The following is a 19,140-nucleotide window of genomic DNA, read 5'->3' as shown; positions in this document are numbered from 1 at the left end:
AAATTTTTGATTTTATCAGCTGTTTTCCAAAATTATAAGTTTTTAATTTTTAGGGGTAAAAAACGCATTTTATGGAAAATCCGAGATAGCCATTTTAACCCGCGCCCGGCTGGGGGTCCTGGATTTCCACGCCCTGCTGGGGGGGGTGTGTTTGAACACCCCCCCTTGTAACTCGGCTCCTGGGCCACGTAGCGATACGCAGAAGGCGGCGTTCGAAAAAGCGTCAACAGTAATGACGAAATCACATCGGTCAATTTTTTGGTCAGGTCAAAGGTCAGGTCACCAGAGGTCATTGAAGGCAAAATTTCGCCGATTTCCAGGTCGAATGTCGAAAATTTCCAAGAAGCCAACGCATAACTCGAGAACCAATAGAGCTACAGCGCCGCGGAAAAGCGCATTCGATAGCCCTATTAAAGCCCTTTCTGAATAATTCTCTCAGATTTGACCTAACGTCAACGGTTTTGCCTGCAGGGGGCAAAAACTGCAAAAATAGCCTATTTTTTTCGGAAACAGTTTTTCTGCAATAACTTTTGACCCAAGCCTTGTACGAGCTTACTTTTACCGGCATTGGGTTCCTCTCGTCAAGACGCATCGGATGAACTATAACTTGACCTTGAAAGGTCAACTTGAAAATTTGACCTCAGGTCAAGGTCATGACCTGACCGGAAAGGGTCATGTTGCATATCAGTCGATCCGTATCGTCGAGCTGAACACATCTAAGGCGTTTTCATCGCTCTAGCATGCCTCTATCAAAAGTTATTTGCGAAAAACTGTTAGATACCATTCGTGACCTAAGATGACCTCAGGGCATAAACAAGGGTCACGGTCACCATTTCATGTTCAGTGTGTCTAAATTACTTGTAATTCGGTGTTTGGGAGTGTTTATAATGTCTTTTGTCCAAAAGAGGCGCATTTCAATTTTCTCCCATTGACTTGTAATGGGGAGGTCGCAAAATTGACCTGACCTTAGGTCATCGATATCAAAATTCTGAGAAATACATTTTGTACATGCTATTGCTCTTAGCAATCGCTGAAAGTTTCAAAGCGATCGGTCACTCGGTGTAGCTATGACAGACATTGAAACTTTTTATGAGGTGAGGTCACTTCAAGTGACCTGGTGACCTGACCTTGAATGACCTTGGTCTGAAATTTTAACAACATGTGTAGAATTGATGTATGATAAGGTGTACCAAAAACGGCGGCGCTCCGCGACGCCGTTTTTGAGATATTCGCGAAAAACCACAAGGGGGGGTGTTCAAACACCCCCCCCCCAGCAGGGCGCGGGTTAAAGAACTCGCTGAGCTGCGTCTATTCATGTTCTTAAATTGCAATTTGCCTAAACCCTGATTTTTGGCGATTTTTTAAACATTTACCACTTTTTGACTGAGAACGCCATGTAGTTACATCACTAAAATCGATATATCTAAAAAAATCGGTTTTTTTTCTTGAAAATTACACAGGAGACGTCAAATTGATGGGGGAGAAGGTATGCCAAGTTTCAAGTCAATAGCGTAAGCGGTTCATAAGTTATTCAAGAAAAACGGAGGGGGGGGGTCGGATCCGACCCCCCCCCACCAGGCGGTCGCGGGATAACGAACAACACACAACACTGTTAAAATCAAATACTGCGACGATAAAACAGCTAAAAATCACCTTCTCCTAGCTATGATCATTGTAATCTAGAAAGCTTTAGATGCTTTTTGAATTTGCTCAGCGTAAGTCTGTCTGCACCCTCGGCTATAACAAGCTTATTGTACAGTGTAACAGATCGGTAAATAAAAGTACGCTTTCCATGATTCGTTTTTACACGTGGCAAGCTAAGATTGTTCGATGTGCGCGTGTCACGTAACGTTCTGTCGCGATTAGTGTGAAGGTACTGAGCTATTGAATCCGGCTGTCCTGTTCCCCAGATCTTGTGCAGAAGGCACAGGTCCGAGTAATTGACGAGCTTTTGGGCCGGTAGCCAGCCCAATGAATCGATACAAACAGAAATGTGGTCATATTTTCGTCTTCCTGATACTACTCTTGCTGCGAAATTTATAACTTTTTGCAACTTGGCAATTCGCGCAGTGTTGGCACTTCCATAAACCTGAATGCAATAGCGCACGTGTGACAGAACTAGTGCATCAACAATTCGAGGTAGGAGATGATGCGGAAGAAGGTGGCGGGCGCTGGCTAGACCTATTAACCCGCGCCCGGCTGGGGGTCCTGGATTTCCACGCCCTGCTGGGGGGTGTTTGAACACCCCCCTTGTAACTCGTCTCTTGGGCCACGTAGCGATACGTGGAAGGCGGCGTTCGAAAGAACGTCAAAAATAATGACGAAATCACTTCGGACAATTTTTTGGTCAGGTCAAAGGTCAGGTCACCAGAGGTCATTGAAGGCAAAATTTCGCCGATTTTCAGGTCGAATGTCAAAAATTTCCAAGAAGCCAACGCATAACTCGGGAACCAATAGAGCTACAGCGCCGCGGAAAATCGCATTCGATAGCCCTATTAACGCCCTTTCTGAGTAATTCGCTCAGATTTGACCTTACGTCAACGGTGTTGCCTGCAGGGGGCAAAAACTGCAAAAATAGCCATTTTTTTCGGAAACAGTTTTTCTGCAATAACTTTTAACCCAAGCCTCGTACGAGCTTACTTTTACCGGCATCGTGTTCCTCTCGTCAAGACGCATCGAATGAACTATAACTTGACCTTGAAAGGTCAACTTGAAAATTTGACCTCTGGTAAAGGTCATGACCTGACCGGAAAGGGTCATGTTGCATATCAGTCGATCCGTATTGTCGAGCTGAACACATCTAAGGCGTTTTCATCGCTCTAGCATGCCTCTATCAAAAGTTATTCGCGAAAAACTGTTAGACACCATTCGTGACCTGAGATGACCTCAGGGGCATAAATAGGGGTCACGGACACCATTGTCATGTTCAGTGTGTTTAAACGACTTGTAATTCAGTGTTTGGGAGTGTTTATAATGTCTTTCGTCCAAAAGAGGCGCATTTCAATTTTCTCCCATTGACTTATAATGGGGAGGTCGCAAAATTGACCTGACCTTAGGTCATCGATATAAGAATTCTGAGATAAACGTTTTGTACATGCTATTGCATTTAGCAATCGCTGAAAGTTTTAAAGCGATCGGTCACTCGGTGTAGCTATGACAGACATTGAAACTTTTTATGAGGTGAGGTCACTTCAAGTGACCTGGTGACCTGACCTTGAATGACCTTGGTCTGAAATTTTTCACATCATGTGTAGAATTGATATATGATAAGGAGTACCAAAAACGGCGGCGCTCCGCGCCGCCGTTTTAGAGATATTCGCGAAAAACCACAAGGGGGGTGTTCAAACACACACCCCCCAGCAGGGCGCGGGTTAAAATACCGGTACATTTGCTGACATATTACTCGACATGCAGTTCCCACGACAAGTTACAGTCCATTTTAACACCGAGGTTTCGAACACACTTGGCCGGCTGTAAGGTTTCGTCTAAAAACTGCACATTATCTTGCCCTTCCCCTACGTACAGTGGGTCTATTTAAGATCTCCAGAGCCACCACGTGGCGCTGCGGTCGGGGTAGGGCGAGTCCAAATCCCGAGGGAAGTGAGGTCACCGGTCATTGTGGGGGAAGGAGGGAGGGGAGTGACCCGCTGCTATCGCGGCGTGGAGCGTGCGTAGCGCCGGGAGTGGGCCGCCCGCCACTGCCCGCGGCTGAGGGGAGGGGATGCTGGTTGCGGGTGCGCTCACTCAGGTATGGTGGTATCCTGTTCATGTGAAGCCAGCAAGAATGCGACTGAATGGAATAGTTATCTCAAACAAACGGGCAAGCGAGAGACAATGTCTTAAACTTGCAGCAAAAATGTTATCCAATGATAATTGAAATCTAGGACCTATATTTTCAGTCGGTATGTTCATGATGTCCTAGGCTTTCTAAATTTTTATTCAGTTGCATAATTTCTTTCATTCTTTGGCACACTCAGCTTTGATGGGTTTTTATCGGGTCAAAAAGAATCACGAGTTGAAATGGGTCCAGAGAAAAAACAAAACAAAATTAATGAAACTCAGCAAAACATTTATATAGATATATATAGGTGCGACAATTTTGACATTGTTAAGAGGATATCGGGGAAAGATTAATCACCGTGCTTGTCAGTGTTGCAGTAGAAGGAAAGGTTTTGATTATTGTCTAGATAAAACCGGAGCCGGGTGGGGCTCGAACTCACAACATCGCACTCGGCACACAGATCACCAAGCCCCAACGCTACGAGCACCTGTCGCCCTGCGCCCCTGCACAGCTTGCTGGATAGTGTTTCGGCCAAAGCTGTTTGATAGATCATGTCTGACGTCTGCGAATGTCACGAGGCCAAGGCCAAAGGTAAATGAGGGAGCCGAATCAGGCTGGACCGGGGTCTAATACCCAATCATGGTCATACAAAACAGAAGTTAGTTTCAGGTCATATTTTAAAAATGTTTTTTATTGTTTTTTAACTTATTTTAGCTTATAATTTTTTAAGTCGAAACTTTATACACAAAAATGCGATACTCGTCTACTTTTGACTTGTCCTCATATCTTCTAGCGACTAAATTTGGCCTTAGTCCGATGTGACCCGTCTTACAAAAAAAAAATCGCCGGCCATGACAATGATTCGCCCAAAGGCGCTCTACGCAAGAAACACCAGCCAGTCCAAAGATGGCGAACGATCTTTCTGGTGCTGGAATTATCTACAATGAAAATTTCAGGATATATCAATAATCTTAATCCTTTGAGCTACTGGACGCTCGGAGCATTCGCTAGCATTCCACTGCTAGCTGCATTACCAACATCTCTATCATTACTAACAATAATACCTACCACAGCATCATCCCATTAACCAACATCACATGACACATATGCATTACTTTGCGTCATAAGTGACAATAGATGAACCGGCCACGGCAAACCCATGCCTTTATCCTTTCCTTTCAAGCAGCCGGAATACCGGCCGCCAGGCCCGCCCGCCACCGCGATATGGAACAGCGGGCCGGCTGGAATAGCTCCTTTGCCTGCGGCAGCGCCCAGCTGCGCCGGGACTGTTTGACAGGTCACCCGCACCGTGACCTCGCCCCTCCCCACCTCCCCACCGGGCCCAGCTCGGTACTGACCTCCCCTTGAATTTGACATGGACTCGACTGAGGCTCAACGCCATCTAGTTACGTCTGGAGATCCTTACTAGATCCACTGTACGTACTGCAGCTGACGCCTATCACCTATCAGTATCATCTCAGTTTTCGCTGCGTTTACTTTCATTCCATTCTGAGCGAACCAGGTACCCATAATTTCGAGCAGCTGACTAAGGGCAGTTTGTAGCTCTCCGAGGCGGGTGCGGAGCCCCGTGACACCGATTTGTGTATTGTCAGCGAATGTGGTCATTATAACCTTAAACCCATTGACCGAATTTGGCAGATGCAATGCTAAATCAAGAGTGGCAACTGGCAATATTAAACAACAACGGGCCGAGACAAGATCCCTGAAATGTACCAATATTTATGTTTTTAGATGACGACAACACATTTCCCAAGCGGACCTGTTGCTTATGACCTTCCAGGTAGCTTCTAAACCATCCCGAACTGATCTGGGATGGTTCCTTCCTTGAAGACCACCCATGGATCATTACTCCAACAGGATGTTTACTTCGCAGGACCGCTGGAATATCATCGATACAATCCCCTATATAGCATGCCATTCTTTTTTATCGTATTCCAGTCAGTGGTGAGATTTTTGGTCGCTGAAGTTTTGAACATTGTTTCCTTTTAATGTGCTCAAGAGCTTGTTCCTGATATCCAAGCGAGTCATCTGTATGTCCTCTGCTAAGAGTTATTTTACAAGGATTACATTAACCCTCGCCAGCACTGAGCACAGGCCATTTTGCGTCCTTCGATGGCACAAGGGGGGTACGACCCCCTTCGCGATTGGCCCCTGATCGAGCAAGAGCTTCGCAGAAAAAAACGAGCGTGTTGCCCATGACGAGAGTAAGCCGATGATACCCAATTTTAAGGTCTTAACCTTCCAGGCGGTGGGGGGGCATTTTTTTGCCCCCCCCCCTTTAGTTTTTTCAATATATCTCGAGAACCGCTGCGCCGATCGTCACCAAGCTTTCAGTACCCTCCCGGGAGCAGCTAGCGCACGTGGTGACCAAAAATTTTCCAAAGGCTATGATAGGTTGGCCGCTAATGACGTCAGAGTGACGTCATTTTTGCCATTTTCGACCCAAAAAAAAGGTTTCGCGGGAAGAGCTGTCAGGCCTACAGCTTTAGAGATACAGAAAAATGTTTCAGACATAAAAGGTGTGGAATTAAAAGGGCTACAAAACTGCTATTTCGGTTTTTCGAATTGTTTGGATTTTGACCCCTAAAAATCAAAAAATAGATTTTTTGAATATAATAGCCAAAAAATCCAAAAAGTTTTTTGAATTTCGAAAAAAAAAACGGAATATATGTGATAGTCCCTACCGCCTTCTATCTACATACCAAATTTGAGATCGATACCTCTTTTTTTTGGCCAAGTTATAGCGAAAAAACTGTTCAAAATTGATGACGTCAAATTTTCAAACTCAATTTTTAGCCATTCTAGACCTCGTAACGCAAAACAAAGACCACCATTAGACTCCCCGTGACAAACTGCATCGATTCGATACCCATTTTATGCAAAAATATCAACTTTGAAATTTGACCTTTTTGACCTGACCTTGACCTGACCTCCACCAGAAAGTGACCTAAACCGTACCTGATGGTCTTATAACCAACACCATTGAGTTGGAAATGAAAAAACTGGCCAAAAACATGCATCGCATAACCTTAGTAAAATGGGCTCATGTGGTGACCCTTGGTGACCTTTGGTGACCTGACCTGTGACCTGACCTGGTATGACCAGTGACCTCTAATAGCAACATATGTACTAGACAACTGACGCCTTATCGCTGATTTTCGACAAAATGCGTTTTACTCGGTGTTATAGCGCTTTCCCTAGAAGCCCCGTGAACGGTGAAACATTTTATCTTTGACCTGACCTGTGACGTCATCGGTGACCCCGAGGTCAATAAAATTTGGTTTCTCTCAGCAAATTTGACAGGGCTATCCAACGCCGTTTGAATTTACCGGATCCGTCCAGTAGTTTCGGAGATACGGGGGGGGGGGGGGGCAAAAAATGCCCCCCACCGCGCGGAAGGTGGCTGGTAGGCCCACCGCCTGCCGGGTTAAGTCATTGGTTGACCTTCCAGGTCAGGTCAATGACCCAAAAGTCGGGAAAATTGGGACCTGTTAAAATGTCGTAAAGTCTGCTATGGTTTTTCGAGGTGCTGATCACGAATATCATGTTAGTTTTGGTTACATATGATGTCTTTATGCATAGCCCTCCTCCTGTTTTTCTGCAATAACTTCTAAACCGCTTGACGTATCGCCGCTAAACTTCCATTACCATCGCCTGCATCAATTTGACACCTTGTGTTAAAATTTGAACTACGTATCTATCATAAGTCGGCCGGAAATGACGTCAGAGTGACGTCATGTTTGGCCAATTTCGACGCAAAACATTGGACCACGGGAAACGCTCCCAAGAGCTCAGTTTTTGAGCTAGATCCAATTTCTTTGCATAAGAGGACTTAGAATAAACTGCGCTATCCAACTGTTATGTCGAATTTTCAAAATTGTGAAAATTTCGCAAATCATATATATTAAAATTCAAATTTGTATTTTTATCTTTTTTCAATTTTTTTTTTACTTTTCAAAAAAAAAAACGGAATAGATATGATAGAACACATGCTTATTCTAGCAAGTTTTAGCCAGATATCTTAAAAAATGGCTAAGTTATATGCATTATAGCAGAAATTTCACAATTTTAAATTTTTCAAATCGTTTTTTTTGTACGAATTTGACATCGTACACCAATATAAATAATAAATATAAAATATTAATAGCACCATCTTGTTTCAGAGCTTAAACTGCACCCAATAGACATGTTTTTGTTGAACAATTTTAGCTTTGAAATTTCACCTTTTTTTTACCTGAAAGTGACCTGACCTCAGCTATATTCAGATTAAAATGGCCTCAAATGACACAGGCGACACCGAATTCGAAATCTATGGCCTAAATGGACCATAAACATGTGTCACGTGACCGATTTATGACATAAAATTTCCGTGACCTATGATGACCTGACCCTGACCTGAAAATCAAAGTAGAAGTTTCGTACCCTCAGGGTATCTAAAGCATCTGTTCACAAGTGTGTAAACCAAAAATCAGCCTGATCTGACTCGTAAGACGGCAGCCAGAGCCCAAAAAGTGAACAAGCCAAATATCGATAATTTTTACTTTGACCTGACCTGTGACGTCATCGGTGACCTCGAGGTCAATGAAATTAGCTTTCGCTCGACAGTTTTCCGAGGCTTGACGATGCTTTGACGATCAGCCCAGTAGTTTCGGAGTTAGGAGGGGGGGGCTATGAATATGAATAGCCCCCCCCCCCCCCCAGTGGGGCGTGTTATACACAGACCCCAGTGGGGCGCAGGTTAATTAAAAATTTCGCTCAAAACAGGTCAAGAGTTTTTCGCTTATAACTTTTGATCTAATTAATGTTTGTCGTTTAGGGTTTATCGACTAATGAATGGTGAAAAACAAGCGATTGTAAAAAAGTGAGAGGTTTAGGGTTCTTTAAATCTTGTGTCAGATATCAAACTCACTTCTTTGGAGGTCTTGACTCCGTGTAGAAGCGACTCAAGGTGTTCAAATCGCTGCTGATGCTTGCTACTGCCAGCCACACGTGCAGAAGAAGTGTCGGGATCTCGCCAGTGATGTAGTTGACCATTCCATTCGTGTCGTTGCCAGCCTTCTCTTTTCCCTCCTCAGGAATTTCATCGAAGTGGTGAACCTGAAAAAAATGGCAAAGTGCTTAACCCGTGGCCCGTAGGGGGGGGGGGGCGAAACGGCCCTCCCTGTCCTTTTCCGTCGATATCTCCTACACGGCTGCAAATATCGCTACCAAACTTTAAAGACCCCTCCGGGCATCAATTGTACACATTGTGACCAAACATTTTTCCAGAGGCTATTATAGGTTGGCCACATCTAGCTGTCGCCAATTGTTCGCAAGTCATCTTGGAACAGTAGGTACCTACCATTTTTTTGTCGTTTTCTCATCACCTTTGAGGCCTAAAAAAGTAAATTTGAAAATGAGGCTAGAATGTTAGAAATAAACTGATCTTTCAAATTTCAGCCTCTGGGCATTACAACGCATCACCACATTTCAGTAGTTACACAACAAAAAATTAATCACTATCATTAAACTTACCTATAGGTCTGATCGACTTCCTAGCTCGTCCTGGCTTCCTGATCCAGTTCAATCAGAACTCACGAAAGGATTGTCAGTTGTCACTGATTCACTTGTCTTTGCTTCAGTAGTCAAGACCAATGAGCAACTCTCCTACCAAGTTTCTGGGACCGATGGTAATGGACCTCGTCCCAGTTAAACGCAGTTCACACTTGCCCGTAAGGTCTGCCGGTGACGGGCCCGACACCGTCAAAACGGCCGAAACCGACGGAGCGACGGCCGTCAGGTCGACGGGCATGTGTGAACCGGCAGCGTTTGACGGCCGGCAACAGCTGACTGCGCCGGCGCCGGACCTGACGGCCGTCGCTTTGGAAAGTTCAGCAATGTTCAACTTTTGACGGTGACGGGCCCGTCGGTTTGAATGTCTGCGTGTTGGAGGAAGAGGAAAAGGAAAGTTATCATGCAGCATGAAGCTTAAATGCATTTTTAAGATAATTTATATCATTTTCTATCCATTTGTTGAGATGAAAGTGTTTATTACGGCACGATATCTTGAGATTCGATCCCTGATTTAAGTCAGCGAACCGATGTGTCTTTCATTAAAATAAAATTGCAGCATTATTTGACATAAAAATGTAAAAGCGTGGTATTTTATTTCTGTAATTCAAAGAATATTTTTAACTTCTCGGCCTCTACCCTCCCCAATCCCCTTCTCCCATCTGCGTCCATCTCGAAAATGGTGCGCCATTTCTGTCACAACATATGGCAGCCAATGGGAGCTACCAAATCTCAACTTTCGTTTGACGGGCTGCAGGCCGTCAGGTCGACGGTGACGGGCCCGACACCGACAGACTGACGGTCATGTGTGAACTGCGTTTTATGGCCCAGATGTGACGTCCCCCGTCCCAGTCGCCCGGTCCCTCCCTACTCCGTCGGCGGCCAAGGCCGCGCCGGTCCCCGCCACCGCTCAAGCGGCGACGAGCGGGGACGAGCTGTCGCGCTGTCGCCGTTTTTCCTGCGTTGTCTATGGCGCTTCACAACGCACCGGCTGTCGCACCGGCGGGATTTTTCAGCCCCAGCTGTCTACAAAGAGATGACGCTGTTAAATTTTGTGCCGTAGTCCATAGTGGTCTTCTACGGGAAGACAGCTCTGATTGTAGCGGAAACGGCCTAGTTATCTACTTTAACCCGCGCCCTGCTGGGGGGGTGTTTGAACACCCCCCCCCTGTGGTTTTTCGCGAATATCTCAAAAACGGCGGCGCGGAGCGCCGCCGTTTTTGGTACACCTTATCATACATCAATTCTACACATGTTGTGAAAATTTCAGACCAAGGTCATTCAAGGTCAGGTCACCAGGTCACTTGAAGTGACCTCACCTCATAAAAACTTTCAATGTCTGTCATAGCTACACCGAGTGACCGATCGCTTTGAAACTTTCAGCGATTGCTAAGAGCAATAGCATGTACAAAATGTATATCTCAGAATTTTGATATCGATGACCTAAGGTCAGGTCAATTTTGCGACCTCCCCATTATAAGTCAATGGGAGAAAATTGAAATACGCCTCTTTTGGATGAAAGACATTATTAACACTCCCAAACACCGAATTACAAGTGGTTTAGACACACTGAACTTGAAAATGGTGTCCGTGACCCTTGTTTATGCCCTGAGGTCATCTTAGGTCACGAATGGTATCTAACAGTTTTTCGCAAATAACTTTTGATAGAGGCATGCTAGAGCGATGAAAACGCCTTAGATGTGTTCAGCTCGACGATACGGATCGACTGATATGCAACATGACCCTTTCCGGTCAGGTCATGACCTTGACCTGAGGTCAAATTTTCAAGTTGACCTTTCAAGGTCAAGTTATAGTTCATTCGATGCGTCTTGACGAGAGGAACACGATGCCGGTAAAAGTAAGCTCGTACATGGCTTGGGTCAAAAGTTATTGCAGAAAAACTGTTTTCGAAAAAATCGGTTATTTTTGCAGTTTTTGCCCCCTGCAGGCAAAACCGTTGACGTTAGGTCAAATCTGAGAGAATTACTCAGAAAGGGCGTTAATAGGGCTATCGAATGCGCTTTTCCGCGGCGCTGTAGCTCTATTGTTTCCCGAGTTATGCGTTGGCTTCTTGGAAATTTTCGACATTGGACCTGGAAATTGGCGAAATTTTGCCTTCAATGACCTCTGGTGACCTGACCTTTGACCTGACCAAAAAATTGACCGAAGTGATTTCGTCATTATTTTTTACGCTCTTTCGAACGCCGCCTTCCGCGTATCGCTACGTGGCCCAGGAGCCGAGTTACAAGGGGGGGTGTTCAAACACCCCCCCCCCAGCAGGGCGTGGAAATCCAGGACCCCCAGCAGGGCGCGGGTTAACCCGCGCCCTGCTGGGGGGGGGGTGTTTGAACACCCCCCCTTGTGGTTTTTCGCGAATATCTCAAAAACGGCGGCGCGGAGCGCCGCCGTTTTTGGTACACCTTATCATACATCAATTCTACACATGTTGTAAAAATTTCAGACCAAGGTCATTTAAGGTCAGGTCACCAGGTCACTTGAAGTGACCTCACCTCATAAAAAGTTTCAATGTCTGTCATAGCTACACCGAGTGACCGATCGCTTTGAAACTTTCAGCGATTGCTAAGAGCAATAGCATGTACAAAATGTATATCTCAGAATTTTGATATCGATGACCTAAGGTCAGGTCAATTTTGCGACCTCCCCATATATATATATATATATATATATATATATATATATATATATATATATATATATATATATATATATATATGGCCGTTTCATTGAAGACCAATGCACTTTTCGCTTTCACCAGTTGGTGAAAGCGAAAAGTGCATTGGTCTTCAATGAAACGGCCATAAAAGAGGAACTTTTGCCGAATTACACAAATATATATATATATATATATATATATATATATATATATATATATATATATATATATATATATATATATATATATATATAGGCAAATGCGATGGTACCACTGCCGTAGCTCTAGGACCATTTTTGTCGAAGTTATTTGCGAAAAATTAAAACCACATTTCGGGGTCGCTGACCTGACCTCTGAACTCAGGTCACCAAAACTATTTTTCTATTTTTCTCTAGGTCAAACGCTACACATCCGGGCTCGTAATTTGTCTTTATCTCTAAAACTCTATTTTAGCAGCTATTTGAAGTTTGCGTCTGTGACGCCGAAGTTTGTCGTGCAGAGGTCTAGAAAAATGGACCTTGTGACGTCATCAAGGGGGCTAGGTCCAAATTTTTTACTTTAGAAGATGTCAAATTGATGGGAGAAAAGGTACTGAAAGTTTCGCTTTCCTATCCCTAAGCGTTCGGGAGCTATCGCAAATATTCGCCAGGGGGGGGCGAAAAACGCCCCCCCCGGGCCCGCGAGGGTTAACCCGCGCCCGGCTGGGGGTCCTGGATTTCCACGCCCTGCTGGGGGGGGGGGTGTTTGAACACCCCCCCTTGTAACTCGGCTCCTGGGCCACGTAGCGATACGCAGAAGGCGGCGTTCGAAAGAGCGTCAAAAATAATGACGAAATCACTCCGGTCAATTTTTTGGTCAGGTCAAAGGTCAGGTCACCAGAGGTCATTGAAGGCAAAATTTCGCCGATTTCCAGGTCGAATGTCGAAAATTTCCAAGAAGCCAACGCATAACTCGAGAATCAATAGAGCTACAGCGCCGCGGAAAAGCGCATTCGATAGCCCTATTAAAGCCCTTTCTGAGTATTTCCCTCAGATTTGACCTAACGTCAACGGTTTTGCCTGCAGAGGGCAAAAACTGCAAAAATAGCTGATTTTTTCGGAAACAGTTTTTCTGCAATAACTTTTGACCCAAGCCTTGTACGAGCTTACTTTTACCGGCATTGTGTTCCTCTCGTCAAGACGCATCGAATGAACTATAAGTTGACCTTGAAAGGTCAACTTGAAAATTTGACCTCAGGTCAAGGTCATGACCTGACCGGAAAGGGTCATATTGCATATCAGTCGATCCGTATCGTCGAGCTGAACACATCTAAGGCGTTTTCATCGCTCTAGCATGCCTCTATCAAAAGTTATTTGCGAGAAACTGTTAGATACCATTCGTGACCTAAGATGACCTCAGGGCATAAACAAGGGTCACGGACACCATTTTCATGTTCAGTGTGTCTAAACCACTTGTAATTCGGTGTCTGGGTGTGTTTATAATGTCTTTTGTCCAAAAGAGGCGCATTTCAATTTTCTCCCATTGACTTATAATGGGGAGGTCGCAAAATTGACCTGACCTTAGGTCATCGATATCAAAATTCTGAGATATACATTTTGTACATGCTATTGCTCTTAGCAATCGCTGAAAGTTTCAAAGCGATCGGTCACTCGGTGTAGCTATGACAGACATTGAAACTTTTTATGAGGTGAGGTCACTTCAAGTGACCTGGTGACCTGACCTTAAATGACCTTGGTCTGAAATTTTCACAACATGTGTAGAATTGATGTATGATAAGGTGTACCAAAAACGGCGGCGCTCCGCGCCGCCGTTTTTGAGATATTCGCGAAAAACCACAAGGGGGGGTGTTCAAACACCCCCCCCCAGCAGGGCGCGGGTTAACCCGCGCCCTGCTGGGGGTCCTGGATTTCCACGCCCTGCTGGGGGGGGGTGTTTGAACACCCCCCCTTGTAACTCGGCTCCTGGGCCACGTAGCGATACGCGGAAGGCGGCGTTCGAAAGAGCGTAAAAAATAATGACGAAATCACTTCGGTCAATTTTTTGGTCAGGTCAAAGGTCAGGTCACCAGAGGTCATTGAAGGCAAAATTTCGCCAATTTCCAGGTCCAATGTCGAAAATTTCCAAGAAGCCAACGCATAACTCGGGAACCAATAGAGCTACAGCGCCGCGGAAAAGCGCATTCGATAGCCCTATTAACGCCCTTTCTGAGTAATTCTCTCAGATTTGACCTAACGTCAACGGTTTTGCCTGCAGGGGGCAAAAACTGCAAAAATAACCGATTTTTTCGAAAACAGTTTTTCTGCAATAACTTTTGACCCAAGCCATGTACGAGCTTACTTTTACCGGCATCGTGTTCCTCTCGTCAAGACGCATCGAATGAACTATAACTTGACCTTGAAAGGTCAACTTGAAAATTTGACCTCAGGTCAAGGTCATGACCTGACCGGAAAGGGTCATGTTGCATATCAGTCGATCCGTATCGTCGAGCTGAACACATCTAAGGCGTTTTCATCGCTCTAGCATGCCTCTATCAAAAGTTATTTGCGAAAAACTGTTAGATACCATTCGTGACCTAAGATGACCTCAGGGCATAAACAAGGGTCACGGACACCATTTTCAAGTTCAGTGTGTCTAAACCACTTGTAATTCGGTGTTTGGGAGTGTTTATAATGTCTTTCATCCAAAAGAGGCGTATTTCAATTTTCTCCCATTGACTTATAATGGGGAGGTCGCAAAATTGACCTGACCTTAGGTCATCGATATCAAAATTCTGAGATATACATTTTGTACATGCTATTGCTCTTAGCAATCGCTGAAAGTTTCAAAGCGATCGGTCACTCGGTGTAGCTATGACAGACATTGAAAGTTTTTATGAGGTGAGGTCACTTCAAGTGACCTGGTGACCTGACCTTGAATGACCTTGGTCTGAAATTTTCACAACATGTGTAGAATTGATGTATGATAAGGTGTACCAAAAACGGCGGCGCTCCGCGCCGCCGTTTTTGAGATATTCGCGAAAAACCACAGGGGGGGGGTGTTCAAACACCCCCCCAGCAGGGCGCGGGTTAAAGTAGATAACTAGGCCGTTTCCGCTACAATCAGAGCTGTCTTCCCGTAGAAGACCACTATGGACTACGGCACAAAATTTAACAGCGTCATCTCTTTGTAGACAGCTGGGGCTGAAAAATCCCGCCGGTGCGACAGCCGGTGCGTTGTGAAGCGCCATAGACAACGCAGGAAAAACGGCGACAGCGCGACAGCTCGTCCCCGCTCGTCGCCGCTTGAGCGGTGGCGGGGACCGGCGCGGCCTTGGCCGCCGACGGAGTAGGGAGGGACCGGGCGACTGGGACGGGGGACGTCACATCTGGGCCATAAAACGCAGTTCACACATGACCGTCAGTCTGTCGGTGTCGGGCCCGTCACCGTCGACCTGACGGCCTGCAGCCCGTCAAACGAAAGTTGAGATTTGGTAGCTCCCATTGGCTGCCATATGTTGTGACAGAAATGGCGCACCATTTTCGAGATGGACGCAGATGGGAGAAGGGGATTGGGGAGGGTAGAGGCCGAGAAGTTAAAAACATTCTTTGAATTACAGAAATAAAATACCACGCTTTTACATTTTTATGTCAAATAATGCTGCAATTTTATTTTAATGAAAGACACATCGGTTCGCTGACTTAAATCAGGGATCGAATCTCAAGATATCGTGCCGTAATAAACACTTTCATCTCAACAAATGGATAGAAAATGATATAAATTATCTTAAAAATGCATTTAAGCTTCATGCTGCATGATAACTTTCCTTTTCCTCTTCCTCCAACACGCAGACATTCAAACCGACGGGCCCGTCACCGTCAAAAGTTGAACATTGCTGAACTTTCCAAAGCGACGGCCGTCAGGTCCGGCGCCGGCGCAGTCAGCTGTTGCCGGCCGTCAAACGCTGCCGGTTCACACATGCCCGTCGACCTGACGGCCGTCGCTCCGTCGGTTTCGGCCGTTTTGACGGTGTCGGGCCCGTCACCGGCAGACCTTACGGGCAAGTGTGAACTGCGTTTAACTGGGACGAGGTCCACTACCATCGGTCCCAGAAACTTGGTAGGAGAGTTGCTCATTGGTCTTGACTACTGAAGCAAAGACAAGTGAATCAGTGACAACTGACAATCCTTTCGTGAGTTCTGATTGAACTGGATCAGGAAGCCAGGACGAGCTAGGAAGTCGATCAGACCTATAGGTAAGTTTAATGATAGTGATTAATTTTTTGTTGTGTAACTACTGAAATGTGGTGATGCGTTGTAATGCCCAGAGGCTGAAATTTGAAAGATCAGTTTATTTCTAACATTCTAGCCTCATTTTCAAATTTACTTTTTTAGGCCTCAAAGGTGATGAGAAAACGACAAAAAAATGGTAGGTACCTACTGTTCCAAGATGACTTGCGAACAATTGGCGACAGCTAGACATCGCGTAGGTGACAGCTTTTGAGCTTTATTCACCTCTGATTCGGTACCTGTGATGACCTCGGGGACATAACGAGGGGTCACAGGTGTCTTTTTCCGGTTCATTGTGTCAATTTTACCTACATCTCGATGTTTGAGAGTGTCTAGAATGGCGTTCGTGCAAAACAGACGCCTTTCATATTTCTCCAATTGACTTATAATAATGAAGAGGCCGCAAAATTGACCTGACCTTAGGTCACCGATGTCAAAATTCCGAGACATACGTTTTATAGATGCTGTTACTCCTATCAATCGCTGAAGTTTCAAGGCAATCGTTCAGTCGGTGTAGCTATGACGAGCATTCTATTTTTTTCTGAGGTGACGTCACTTGGCGTGACCTGGTGACCTGACCTTGAGCGACCTGGGTCTGAAATTTTCACAACATGTGCGGAAAAGATATACGAACAGCGTGTGCCAAAAACGGCGGCGCGGCGTTCCTCGCCGCCGTTTTTTAGATATCTGCGAAAAACCGCAGGAGGGGTGTTCAACCCCCCCGCCCGGCCCGGCGCGGGCTAGCAACGAGGCGGATCACTTGGACGTATCCGGGAGCCGAATACGTTTGTTTTGGAGCCAATACCTGGGAAACTCTATCCGCCCAATGCGATTTTTTAAGAGTCTACGCGCCCAAATTATCGTTGAGCGCGGCTGTTTTCGGTCAGGTTTCCGCGACCTTTTGGCGAAATCGCCTTATTTATTCAACCAGGGTGGACTTATTCGCTTAACCCGCGCCCCGTAAGGCTACCGGCGGACCCTACCACCAGGTGGGGGGGGGGCGTTTCCCCCCTAAGATCTCGGAAATTTACCGGCCGATTTTCAAAATTCAAACGGTGTTCGATAGCCCCACCGGGGAACTACCTAGTGACCAAATTTCATTGACCTAGGTCAAACCGATGACGTCACAGGTCAGGTCAAAGGTCGGATTTTCACCGTTCACAGGCATTTCAAGAAATGTGTTGTGAAATCGAGTAAATTGGTAAGTTATTGAAAACCAACGATGGTACATTGCTCGTCAAACACATACTTCGCTATCTGAGGTCACTGATACCAGTCAGGTCACAGAGGTCAGGTCACTGGGGGGTCACAATATGAAAGTGTCGTGTGATACATGTTTTATGGTCCATTTTACAAGACAAATGCAATTATTTGGGTCAGGCAGCCTTTGGGGACAGCTAAGGTCATGTTTTGGTGAATGTCAGGCCAAGGTCAGGTCATATTACGCCAAATTTCAAAGTTGATATTTTTGCATAAATCGGGTATCGATTCGATGCAGCTCGTCACGGGGAGTCCAATGGTGGTCTTTGTTTTGCCCTACGTGGTCTAGAATTGCCAAAAATTGAGTTTGAAAATTTGACGTCATCATTTTTGAACAGTTTTTTCGCTATAACTTGGCCAAAAAAAACGTGATATCGATCTGAAATTTGGTATGTAGATAGAAGACGGTAGGTACTATCACATTTATTCCGTTTTTTCGAAACTCAAAAACCTTTTGGGATTTTTTGGCTAATATATAAAAAAATGCATTTTTGATTTTTGGGGGTGAAAACTAAAAAAAATTCAAAAATCCAAGATGGCAGTTTTGTAGCCCTGTCAATTCTACACCTTTTATGTATTGATAATTTTTATGTATCTTCAAAGCTGTAGGCCTGACAGCTCTTCTCGTGAGGGTCTTTTTCGGTCGAAAATTGCAGAGCATGACATTTTCTGACGCCATTTGTGGCCAACTTATCATAGCCTCTGGATGTTTTTTGTAACAATGTGTTGAATTGATGCCCGGAAGGGTCCTGAAAGTTTGATGGCGATATCTCCAGCCGTTTAGGAGATATCGACGGAAAAGGACAGGGGGGGGCGTTTCGCCCCCCCCCGTACGGGGCGCGGGTTAAAGGGACCCTCCCACCTTCAAAAAAGTGAATGAATTGGCATAAAAGTGATGTCGCTCGGTTCAGAAAGAGCGAAAACGAATATCTATCAAATTTCACCGAAAAATATTCACCGGTTTTCAAGATATTAGACTTTTACTTTTGTTTATTTTTTGGGATCTCCCCTGTTTCTAGCGACTTTATTTGGAAGCAATGATTTGGCAGCCTTGAAGTGCGGCAGACGTTGCGCGCAAAGCAGCGTATACCACCACGTGTTAACGATGGTTTTAGTCTAAGATTTAAAAATCGTTAGATCTCCGCTGACGTCACAAATTCTAAGGGGGCATTCCAATGCATTAGCCCCTTAGAATCTGAAAACTGCAAGTTTGAAATTCCATATCTCCGAATTAAAGCATTTTTCGATGTTGTGAGTGCCCAAACCGGTATTTGCAGGCCATGGCCAGCAATTTGGCTATCTCAACTCAAAACTAATGTTAAGGTGGGATGGTCCCTTTAACTAGGAATAAGGCGTTGAAGGTATTCAAGGAATAGAGCTGTGCAAAAATAATTTTTGTATCATTACAAATGTATCCACCCTCGAACGATAAATATTGTTGACGCATCAATTCAGAAACATCATGATGGAATGCGTTTGGACTTGGCTGGGACTAATATTAGCAAGTATCTATGTATGTATGTATGTATGTATGTATGTATGTATGTATTGACACCAAAAGCCTTCCACATATGGCGTGGCGATTACGG

General features: G+C 45.1%; 1 protein-coding gene across 1 annotated transcript in view; it reads right to left on the bottom strand.

Annotated features, from left to right (window-relative positions):
- LOC122363868 (serine/threonine-protein kinase/endoribonuclease IRE1-like) overlaps positions 1–19,140 on the bottom strand; it is a 98,097-nt gene that overhangs the window by 11,820 nt on the left and 67,137 nt on the right. The window contains exon 10 of the mRNA XM_043333668.1: positions 8,712–8,899. Coding sequence (XP_043189603.1) covers positions 8,712–8,899 — 188 coding nt within the window. The remainder of the gene's footprint in view (positions 1–8,711; positions 8,900–19,140) is intronic.

Source organism: Amphibalanus amphitrite, unplaced genomic scaffold, assembly GCF_019059575.1.
Source record: "Amphibalanus amphitrite isolate SeventyFive unplaced genomic scaffold, NRLGWU_Aamphi_draft 000645F_arrow, whole genome shotgun sequence".
NCBI classification, from domain to species: domain Eukaryota; kingdom Metazoa; phylum Arthropoda; class Thecostraca; order Balanomorpha; family Balanidae; genus Amphibalanus; species Amphibalanus amphitrite.
This window is presented reverse-complemented; position numbering and strand designations above follow the sequence as displayed.